This window comes from Moschus berezovskii, chromosome 6 (assembly GCF_049115385.1).
Source record: "Moschus berezovskii isolate FMDL1 chromosome 6, NW_MosBer_1.0, whole genome shotgun sequence".
Taxonomy (NCBI): domain Eukaryota; kingdom Metazoa; phylum Chordata; class Mammalia; order Artiodactyla; family Moschidae; genus Moschus; species Moschus berezovskii.
In genome coordinates, this window is record NC_142465.1 from 113,990,802 (window position 1) to 114,002,843 (window position 12,042).

The following is a 12,042-nucleotide window of genomic DNA, read 5'->3' on the forward strand; positions in this document are numbered from 1 at the left end:
CTACTCCTTGGCATCCCCAATTCCTCCAGCAGTTATTGCGAAGGTGGCTTCATTTTCAGGCATCTCAGGGCTAACAGAATACAAGGGAACAGACATTTATAAAAAGCTCTATTGCTATAAATACTGTATTCATGTCACAGGCATCATATTCCTATTAGTCCAAGTCTGAGACATGTGAGTTGGTACAGCTAAATGTGGATTGCAAACTTTATCTACAAGTATTATCAACTGTCACAAACATTTATAGAATAATTTCTAAATAATAACTTCTAAGGTTCTGGATGTCAAGAAAAATTACCCTAAACTTGGAAATAGGCAACAGGGATAACTGGGTATTCTTAGAGTGCACTATCAGACATTCTGCAGAAGAGAATAGAACCTCTAAAGAGAGGTTTACTGATTCTAAATGGTATGTACCTCATACAGCTCAATAACAAAAAACAACCCAACTGAAAAATGGGCAGGAGACCTAAATAGACATTTCTCCAAAGAAGACATATAGATATGACCAATAGGCACATGAAAAGATGCTCATCATCGCTAATTATCAAAGAAATGCAAATCAAAACTACATTGAGGTACCACCTCACAGTGGTTGAAATGTCCATCATTAAAAAATCTACAAATAACAAATGCTGGAGGGGATTTGGAGAAAAGGGTTCCCTCCTACATTGTTGGTGGGAATGTAAATTGGTACAGTCACTATGGAAAACAGTATGGAGGTTCCTTTGTTTTCTGGAGGTTCCTTGAAAAACTAAAAAACAGAGTTGCCATATGATCGTGTAATCCCAATCCCAGGCATATATCCAGACAATACCATAATTCAAAAAGAGACATGCACCTCTACGTTCATGGCAGCATTATTTACGATAGTCTAGACATGGAAACAACCCAAAGGCTATTGACAAATGAATGTATATATGTGTGTGTATATATATGTTTATGTCATATATATACACACATTGGAATATTACTCACATAAAAAAATAAATGCCATTTGCAGCAACATGGGTGGATTTAGAGACCATCACACTAAGCAAAGTAAATCAAAAAGAGAAAGACAAACACCATGATATCACTTATATGTGGAAACTAAAATAAGACACGGGTAAACATACCCACAGAAAGAACAGCTTGTGGCTGCAAAGGCAGGTGGGGAAGGGAAGGATTGAAAGTTTGGGATTAACAGATGCAAACTATTATATCTAGAATGGATAAACAACAAAGTTCTTCCTCATAGCACAGGGAACTATATTCAATATCCTGTGATGAACTATGATGGAAATGAATATGAAAAAGAATACATATATATGTATACCTGAATCACTTTTACAGCAAAAATTAATGTAATACTGTCAATCACCAATACTTCAATAAAATTTTTTAAAAATAATAAAATATATCCGTGTGCATCTTTCCATGACTAATGAAGGGAAAAACCGTGAAAGACTTTGAAATGAACTAAAAGATTACTGAGTACCTTCAGTGGAAAAATAGTTTGCCTAACACATCCTTCTAGGTTATACAAATCTATGAGGATTCCATGGTTTTCGTTGTCTTTGAGCTATTTTACAACTCCATGAGCTGCAGAAAACTATGAGTAATACAAATTATTCTTGTCCATAGAAATGTAAATTATGTGAAGAGGAATGCAATTGATTATTGTCCTATGGATACTGACCCATTTTTATCAATTTAGAATTCATTTCAGAATTACTTATATGACTACATCTGTGTGTTAATTTGACTTTTCCTTTGATCTGGTTATAAAATCTTACTGGTTTCTGCATGACTTACTGAGTTAAATATGATCTTTGACATTTTATATTTGTACAAGTCATGATTAGAAGCTCTTTATTTTTTTACCCCCCCATTACATGCTCTTTTAAATTTTACATTTTATTTTACAGCTCTACAGGAGTAGAGATTTATTTGTAGAAAACCGATAGCAGTGAAAATTATTCTTATGATGCCAGTCTATAACAATAGAAATGAATTTCACTGTGTAGAGAAACAATAGGTTTCTCTCCAGTAGAAAAGACAACTTCAAATGTTATAACTTATTGCCTGGTAGGATATTAACCAGTTTTGCATCTGTTAGCAAATTTATTTCTTCATTGAACTGACCAATTACATAAATCTCTGTTCCTCAAATTATCCTTTAAATGAGTGGTTTCTTCATTAACTGAGATGAAGAAAATCTTTAACACATGTCCATCTTTTGTTGATTTACAGAAAGCGATGTTTTTAATTTTTTTAACTCTTTGAAAATCAGACTTTAGCAAGTCCTAGACCCCACAGAATTTATAAAATTGAGACAGCCTTTACTCTCAAGATGGAGAAGGAAATGGCAATCCACTCTAGTATTGTTGCCTGGAGAATCCCAAGGACAGAGGAGCCTAGGAGGCTACAGTCAATGGGGTTGTAAAGAGTTGGACATGACTGAAGTGACTTAGAATGGATACGTGCATTACTCTCAAGAAGCCTAAAAGGTGAACTACGATATAACAAGTATGCAAAGTAAGCTAAGTTCCTTAAAGTCAGTATATGTTACAGAACTCTAAGGAAAGAAGAAGTTATGCAGGCTAGGTTACTCGGGAAAGGTTTCATAGATTATAAAGGACTTCATAGAGGCCTGTGAGGCAGAAATGGGGGTATTCCATTTCTAGCATGAATTAAGAACAGGGCCATTCATGTAGTGCTCTGTAAAGCAGTGGAGAGATGGGTTTTTATCCTGACTCAAGATGGGGAGCCACTGGAGGGTTTTAAACAGAGAATAGATATGACCTGGCTTGGTGTTATAAAGGATTATTCTGGCATTTATGTTTAAAATAGCCTCTAGAGGGGCAATGGTAACCTAACTACCTGGGACCTTGGTTTTCTCATGTGTTGTTATTGTTGTTTAGTCACTGTGTCCAACTCTTTTGGGAATCCATGGACTGTAGCTAGCCAGGCTTCTCTGTCCATGGGATTTCACAGACAAGAATATTGGGAGTAGGTTGCCATTTCCTTCTCCAGGAGACCTTCCCAACCCAGGGATCAAACCTCTGTCTCCTGCATTGGCAGGCGGGTTCTCTACCACTGAGCTACCAGGGAAGCCCTTCCTCATGTGTAAATGGAGATAATTTTTCTCGGACACGACTGAGCGACTGAACTGAACTGAACTGAACTGAATCTCCATTTGGCACAAGGCCTAGCACATAGAACCCACTCAGTAAGTGTTAGCTAGTAAGTGTTAGCTATCATTTTTAGCTTCATGATCTTCTCTATCAAAATGCTTTTTCTAAAGCCAAGGAGAACTCTTTGTGAGAAATCTTTAGGAATAATAAAGAAGGAAGTACAAGCTGCACAGAAAACTATTTTGACATTTTAAGTTCTGATCTGGTTTTGCTATTTTTATTCAAACTTATGGATATTTGACATAATTAACTTCTATGATAATTTTAATTATCCTTTGTTGAGTCTGCAGAACCCTAGAGTTCTCTTAGGACTGTAAAAACCACAGGGGTTATTTATTCTTAAAAGTTTAGAAGATTTGATAAAATATACAAATGATTGAACCTGTAGACAGAGTTCATTCATTTTTTAATTCAACAAATAGTTATTGAGCTCTTGCTAGATGCCAAGTACCATGCTAAATGCTTGGGACATTAGTGAACCAGACTCAATCATTGTAGTGAGGGAGATGTACATGTAATTGGCTGATTACAATTCAGAGCAAAAAATAGTTGGGAAAGTTCTAAGCACAGCAATCTGTCCAAGATATAGACCAAGAAATTTTAGTAAAAAGATGAAACAATCCTACTCTCCACTTAATTCGACAAAGTTCATTTGTAACAAATTTCTAGAGATTGCTGAAGCTCCACAAAATATAGCACTTGCATATGTATCATACTCTATGAGGACCAGTGATGAAAAGTGAAATGGTCTGAATAAAAACCAGATAGAGGGACTTCCCTGGTGGTGCAGTGGATAAAAATCCACCTGCCAATACAGGGGACAAGAGTTCAATCCCGAGTCTGGGACTATTCATGCCACAGAGCAACTAAGCCCGTGCACCACAACTTCTGAGCCCATGCTCTAGAGCCGATGAGCCGCAGCTCCTGAAGCTCGAGTGCCCTAGAGGCTGAGCTCCACTACAAGAGATCCCACATACAAGAGAGCTCCTCACCACATGAGGAGCCAGAGCACCATGACAAAGAGTAGCCCCTGCTTGCTGCAACTAGAGAAAGCCCGTGTGCAGCCATGAAGACACAGTGCAGCCAAAAAAAAAAAAAAAAACCCAGATAGATAGGGGAACTGATTACTTAATATTTAATATTTTTAATTATAATACATAATAAGTACTATGATTCATAGGCAAAACCAGATTAAGAGCTCATTTCTTTTGGCTGATTTTTTCCTCCTTAGGGTTAAGAGTTATTACAAATCTTTATCTTGTTGCCCAAGACTGGCTAATCAGTCAGTCACAAATATTGTGCCTCTGTTATATCTGAGGCACTAAGAATACAGTGGTAAGCAAGAGAATAGTGTCCCTGTCCTCAGGGTATTTACTGTCTAGTGGGGATGATATACATAAATCATTACCAATGGAATGTAAGCTTCATAAAGGCAGAGCCTTGTCTTTTCGTTTGGTTCACTGCTCTGTCCCCAGAATGGAGAACAGCTGAAGTGTAATACGCTTCTCTGTAAAAACCCACTAAGCTTGTAACTGTTTTCTTGTACTGTTTGATTTTATTTTTTTTTACCATGTACATCAATTACCTTGTCAAAGTTTATTCATATATTTGCAATATATTCATATATTATATACATGAAAGTAAAAGTCACACAGTTGTGTCCAACTCTTTGTGACCCCATGGACTATATAATCCATGGAATTCTCCAGGCCAGAATACTGGAGTGGGTAGCCTTTCCCTTCACCAAGGGATCTTCCCAACCCAGGGATCGAACCCAGGTCTTCCATATTGCAGGCAGATTCTTTACCAGCTAAGCCAGCAGGGAAGCCCAAGAATACTGGAGTAGGTAGCCTTTCCCTTCTCCAGGGGATCTTCCCGACCCAGGAATCGAACCGGGGTCTCCTGCACTACAGGCAGATTCTTTTCCAATTGAGTTATCAGGGAAGCCCATGATATATATGTGTGTGTATGTATATATATATAAAACACATGCATGTACATATGTACATACATGTGAAGAGCTGACTCACTGGAAAAGAACCTGATACTGGGAAAGACTGAAGACAAAAGGACAAGGCGGCAGCAGAGGATGAGATGGTGAGATAGCAATGGACATGAATATGACTCAATGGACATGAATATGACTCAATGGACATGAATTTGAGCAAACTCCAGGAGACAGTGGAAGACAGAGAAGCCTGGGGTGCTACAGTCCATGTGGTCACAAAGATTGGTACATGACTTAGCAACTGAACAACAACAAAAATATATGCACATCAACTCATATGCATATACATACATACTCATGTATGACTCCTTTTGAATTTGGACAGAAAACCCCAATGGCTTCAGTCTCCATAGGAGAAGCTGAAGGTGACATGACCCTCCAGAACATTCCAGCACCATCTTTGCAGGGAGAGACAGGAGAGGGATAAGATGTACTATGCAAACATTACAGGAAATGACAGGTTGTTGCTTTTCAACAACAAAAGCCCCAGTCTCCTTCCATGCTACATACTTGCAAATCTTGAAAAATTCCATAAAAATCTCTAGACCCAGCCCCACGCCAGGCTCTTGTTTTGCAGTTCATCTCTAAGTGGCCGAAATATTAGTTTTCTCACTCTAAAGATTGGCTTTAGGGGCTCCGTTTATTGGCTTCAGGGGCTCAAGGAGTTCTCTCAGGTCAGAGAGGGGCAAGAGCTGGAGCTGGAGTCCTGAAGCCCAGCAACCCTACCAGCTGGGCGACAGCATCCTAGATGTTGAAGCCCAGCTCCAACAGCAGCCCCATGCCCACCAGCCTCAGGGCTGAAACAAATGCTCAGAACCAAGGGCTGCTCCTTCCAGCTCAGCCTTTCCAGACCCAGTCAAAGGTATGTCTACTGAGGAACAGTTGCAGGAAGTGTAAAGGTCCCCTCCCCTGCCAACCCTTCAGAGATAACACAACAGATAGGCAAAAATGGGGGAGGTCCACAGAGAAGGGTCAGCAGCAATGCTCAGGAAGGGGTGAGCAATGCCTCCTCAATTCAAATCGCTTTAGGTTTACTACTGGTAAAATCTAAGCTTATAACTATTAATTAAATAATTAAGTACTGTGAAAGAATATAAGGTGTAACATAGAGTATTAGCCTAGACTGTAAGAGTCAGGGAAAAGTTCCATGAGGAAGTGCTGTTTCAACTGAAACCTGAAAAGAAAACTAGCAGAAAGAAGAACATCCCTATAACATGGTGTACTTTTCCTGCATTTACTTCACTTAAAGTGGAAATCAATTATTTCATTACCTAGCTTTACTGTAAGATTTGGAAGGTCAGGGACCAAGCCTATTTATCAACAAAATCCCCGAATCCCTAGAACCTAGTACATATTAGGGACTTCCCAATGAATTTAATACTTTTTGAGAAGGAAATTCAAGCATGTAGGGTCTGCCCTTGGAATAATTATAGCCTCTCTGGAGAAGTAATTCTATATAACATTATATGCATAAGAATCTAATTAAGAATAAAAAAATATTTACCTGTCATAAATCTTGGCAATTCTCAGCTCTCCTCTTCCTTTTCGCAAGCTTATTCTTGTTGTTGAAGCGTGAGCCAGAATGTGTCCCCCAATGGGTTTTTTGGGGTCTGCTTGAAAACTGAATTAACAGAACATTTTTCAGGTTTCATCATATGAACTATATACAAAAATACCTGTGATTACAAGGCAACTTTCTATGGAGAATGGCAAGGGATAAATAAGAAATACCCAAAAAGAGATACTAGGGGACAAACACTCATTTCCAAAGAGAGATGATTTTGAATGAACTAAATGGGAAATAAATGATACGATCTGCAAAAGTGCTAAGAAATCACATAGGAAAGATAACATGGGGAGAAAATGTCCTAAAAATAACTCATAATGTAAGAGGTTATACTTATTTAAAACAAAGTGCAACACAGCACAATAAATAGCCTTAGCTCTAGAGAATATCAAACCAATTCAAATTTTACTTGTTCCATCAAAGTGTTCAGGATTCTGTGTAGAATTTCATGGGGAATTTATGACTCTTGATTTTTCTTGTAAGTTAACAACACTTTAATAATTTAATAAAAGATATAAACTCTTCCCCAGAAAAATGCACAAATGTACACATACAAAAATTTTCATGTAAGTTTAGGAGATTCATAGTTCCTTCCTGCTCTGGCATGGACAGGTATTAACAATAATAGTAACAACCAAGATTTATTGAGTCCTTACTCTGTGGCAGACACTCTTCTAGCTCATCTAATTATTTCCCTTTGTTGGGATTCCATATTTAGTAAATAATTTTGGATTAAAATTTGGATTCTGCCTACAGAATTCAAGGTCTGTAGGTCTGCCCACAGAGAGAATACCCTGGTCATAAGAACCTCAAATGAAGTTACATTTTTCTTTATCAGTAAACTGGCCCTCTGATCTTTCACTGAGTCTCATAAATGTGATTAATGTGAGTCTGCCCCTAAGAAATGGATTTGTTCTCAGTAGATGACCAAATCAATCTTCTGTAAGGGTAAGGGCCCTGAACTCTGGCCAACTCAACAGGGTGATGGACATATCCTTCCAAAGCCTATCAAGTGACAGCACGCTAATATTTCCCTGGCATATACAGCTTTAATGTTCTATGTGGCATAAGAGATTTAGAGTTAGACCTGAGTTCAAATTTTGGCTTACCAGCCAGCCATATGACTTCAGGAAACCTGTTATTCATTCTCAATGTCTGTTTCTTGATTTTAAATGGAGAATAATAACTGTACATAACTGGTACAGTAGTTGTAAGAATAAAATGAAATAATTTAGATAAGGCAGTAACCCAGTAACTGAAATTATTATCTGCTTTCCTAATCCTGACTCACTATCTATGTTACCTTGGGCTAATTATTTACCTTTATGAATTTGTTTCTTTAACTGTAAAATGAGAACCAAAAAAGCCTCTTACTTTTTAGGGCGGTTGTGAAGATTCAAGATGTATTTAATACAACTCATGAGGAGCCAACTACATGCCAGAAACAGTGCTAGATCATTTATAAAGCATTAGCTTTACCCTTCCAGTAATCTCGGCACACAAAAGACACTCAATAAATGGAGACTATTATTATTTAACTAAATGATTCTGTTAAAAGAGTCACTCGCTCAGTGACATGTAAATTAAGAAATTTTTCTTCAAGTTTCCTTGAACTTCTCGAGTGTTCTAGCAATTATAAACATGTCTTGAGGTAAAGTGCAAGAAGGTATAATATCATTCCACATTCATTCAGAGGGCTTTAATTTACTTCTATTTCTGACCAAGTAAAAACAGCTTCAGAAAGCCACCCACATCCTTCCTTTAGCTTATTCTCTTATTTCCCCTTCTTCTATATTATCTTTTCTTCTTTTCTCCCTTTCTCAGGGGATGGGGAATATGATGAGAAGGAGGAAGAGGCAGGGGTAGATATTAGGAATAGAGAGTCCAAGAAAAATTGTTTCATTTATCCTGCTCTGGTTGAACAGGATACAGCATGTTATATTGTTGACGGCAAGACAAAGAATCTCCTGATCTTTCAACCTCAAATCAGGGTGCAGGGAGCATAAGATTATGGTGATGGTAGGGCAGGTTGGAGAAGGCAATGGCAAGCCACTCCAGTACTCTTGCCTAGAAAATCCCATGGATGGAGGAGCCCGGTAGGCTGCAGTCCTTGGGGTCGCTAAGGGTTGAACACGACTGAACAACTTCAGTTTCACTTTTCACTTTCACACATTGGAGAAGGAAATAGCAACCGACTCCAGTGTTCTTGCCTGGAGAATCCCAGGGATGGGGGAGCCTGGTGGGCTTCCGTCTATGGGGTCACACAGAGTAGGACATGACTGAAGTGACTTAGCAGCAGCAGCAGCAGGGCAGGTGGTATTTTTCTGGGGTGAAATAGGAAAAATAGCACAGTGAGGCTAAAAAAGCATCAGTGTTGCAGTTAGATACCTGGGTTTAAATTCTGGCTCCTGCTTTTTAACTGTGTGATTGACCAAGTAGGCACTCTAAGCCTTGGTTTCCTCCTTTATAAATTATGAATAACAACAGTGTCTACCTCAAATACTGGCTGGAGTGGAGACCTTGAGGGGTCCGGGCAAGGGCAAACGTGAGAGAAAATTGGTACTCCTGGTACTTTTGACTTGCTAAGGGGCAAGCTTAAAGATGGAATTTTTTAGAAGGGGTCCATTGAGAGACTGAGTGAACATGTCCAAAAGTGACAAGGATGTTTTGAGATTAGAGGAAGATAAAGAAGAGTACTGCCAAAAGAGCGGAATTTTGGCAAAAAAAAAGGGGGGGATGGCTTTAAAAAATACAGTATGTATAAGAAGTTTTGTTAAATAACCCCACCCACTATTTCCTCTCAAACTATGCAGAAAAATCTACACATTTAAAAAACCTTTGAAGACAGAATTCTGGGTTTTGGGTGGTGCAATGGGGACAAATGTGTCAATATTCTGAGACTGGCTTCATAGAATAGGGAAGTCTAGGAGGCGAACTAGGGCTTCCTTGGTAGCTCAGCTGGTAAAGAATCTACCTATAATGCAGGAGACCCTGGTTCAATTCCCGGGTTGGGAGGATTCCCTGGAGAAGGGATAGGCTACCCACTCTAGTATTCTTGGGCTTCCCTGGTGGCTCAGACAGTAAAGAATCCGTCTGCAGTGCGGAAGACCTGGGTTTGATCCCTGGGTTGGGAAGATCCCCTGGGGGAGGGCATGGCAACCCACTCCAATATTCTTGCCTGGAAAACCCCCATGGACAGAGGAGCCTGGCGGGTCACAGTCCACGGGGTCACAAAGAGTCAGACATGACTGAGGGACTAACCATAGCACAGTAGGTGAACTTTGAAGGGGTGATATGAGAATTATATGAGCTGGTAAGTGAAAGCATTTGGCACATGGTAAGCAACCAATAAATAAAAGTGCTCTTAATTTTGAGGGAGAGGAAAGTAAAATTCAAATAATTTAAATGTTGCCAAGGTCAGCATGCTAATGATCTTGGCTTACTGTTTTTTCTCTATCATATTGCCTCTTCAGTTCAGTCCTTCAGTCGTGTCCGACTCCTTGCGACCCCATGAACCGCAGCATGCTAGGCCTCCCTGTTCATCACCAACTCCCGGAGTCCACCCAACCCCATGTCCATTGAGTTGGTGATGCCATCCACATCTCATCCTCTGTCGTCCCCTTCTCCTCCTGCCCTCAATCATTTATACTAATGATGTAGAATCAGTAAGTGACATCCTTAAAGAATAAACTGCACATTTACAGCACTACAAACATTCTAAGATGACTTTTTGTTTTAGGGAAACAAATACACAAATGAAGTAGGAGGACATCAAGGTCTTATTTGTTGCTTATCTGATTATTTGCTGTGGTATGGAGCTTCACAGGCTGATACTTTGACTATTTCCAGGCCTTTATCAACTGGATCATTCTAGTCCTAAAGTCTGTATCTGTGAGCCTTATCTAGGAATTACTGTTCTACTGTATCATATGGCAGCTCCTTGCCTCTATAATTTTGTTCCTTTTTAATACGAAGTGCCATCGAGTATAATGCATGGGATATAAGCCTCAATTATTGTCAGTGTACTTGGGGACTCATACCAATTATAGTGATATTTCTCTGACAGGCTCCAGGAGAGCTGCAGCTTGGAGTTCCTTAATGCTGAGAAACAAAGATATTTTCTTTATGGAAAGTATTCTAATAGCATTTGGAATTCTTTAGTTTAAAATCTGTTTTTTAATTTAGTTGTGGCAATTTATGTGCTCTACAGCACATGCATTTATAGTGAAACTTGTTTCTGTATAACCTGGCGAGGTGGAGGAGATGCTATTTCAAAGCAGATTCACCAAGCAAAAATACTAGCCTTTGTTACTTTCTTTGGCTCTTTATCTAGCTTCCTTCATTACAAATCTCCTCTGCTCTCTGACTCTTCAATTATTTCCTTTCCATCACCTCTCTATTTTTCTCTTACTGGAGTCAATTCAAAATGATTTGATTCTCTTTGAAACTTTTTACAAATATAAGAAAAAGAATCCTATCTGACCTAATTTCCACAGACTTCTTTTGCCTTCTAACTCTAGATCGACAGTTTTGGCCTCTTCAATGTTCCCTCCCAACACCTGAAGAAAGAACATTGCTCTTTAACTTGTACTGTTTTATCTGAATGCAACCCACTTCCTCCTTCTGAGCCAATGAGTCATTTTCTCTTTTTAAAGTGAGCCTTAAAAATCTTCCATTTCTCTTCAGCTTAAAATTATTCCTTTTGTGAAGTACTTCATGTCCTGTGTATGAAAGACACCACATAAAACAGAGATTGCCCTAACCACTCAAGGACTACAGACTCTGCATGACCTATCAAGACTTTTAAATTAAATGGACATCATGTATTTTGTTTTTCCCTAAGGAGGCAAGGCACACAGTCTCGTTTGTTCACTAGTGAATTCCCAGAATCTTGTTACATAGTATATTTTCAATAAATATATATTGAATGAATAAATTATTTCTCCCTCCCCAGTCATTTTAACGTGCTTGGACTTTCCTGGTGGTCCAGTGGTTAGGACTCCACACATCCCCTGCAGGGGGCTCAGGTTCAGTCCCTTGTTAGGCAGCCAAGACCCGGCATGCCTCAAGGTGAGGCCAAAGAAAATGACCAAACCGAAAAAAAAAAAAATTTGCTTAAAACCTTTCGTGTAGTTAAAGCTTTTCACGTTGGAATCTCTTGTAATTAAGTAGAAAATATTCATAAAATGGTACTGAAAAGTGAGAGCTATATCAAACTGCAAAAGATGCAGCAATACTCTTAGGATGAGTTCAGAAAATGCCTAAAGAGAGATACATTCATTTCAGAA

General features: G+C 38.9%; 1 protein-coding gene across 2 annotated transcripts in view; it reads right to left on the reverse strand.

The window, feature by feature from the left end:
- DMC1 (DNA meiotic recombinase 1) overlaps positions 1 to 12,042 on the reverse strand; it is a 37,594-nt gene continuing 25,552 nt past the window's right edge. For both annotated transcript variants that reach the window (XM_088836762.1, XM_055395865.1), the window contains 2 exons: positions 6,692 to 6,808; positions 1 to 70 (listed from right to left, as the gene is read on the reverse strand). In XM_088836762.1, the coding sequence (XP_088692888.1) occupies positions 1 to 70; positions 6,692 to 6,808 (187 nt within the window). The remainder of the gene's footprint in view (positions 71 to 6,691; positions 6,809 to 12,042) is intronic.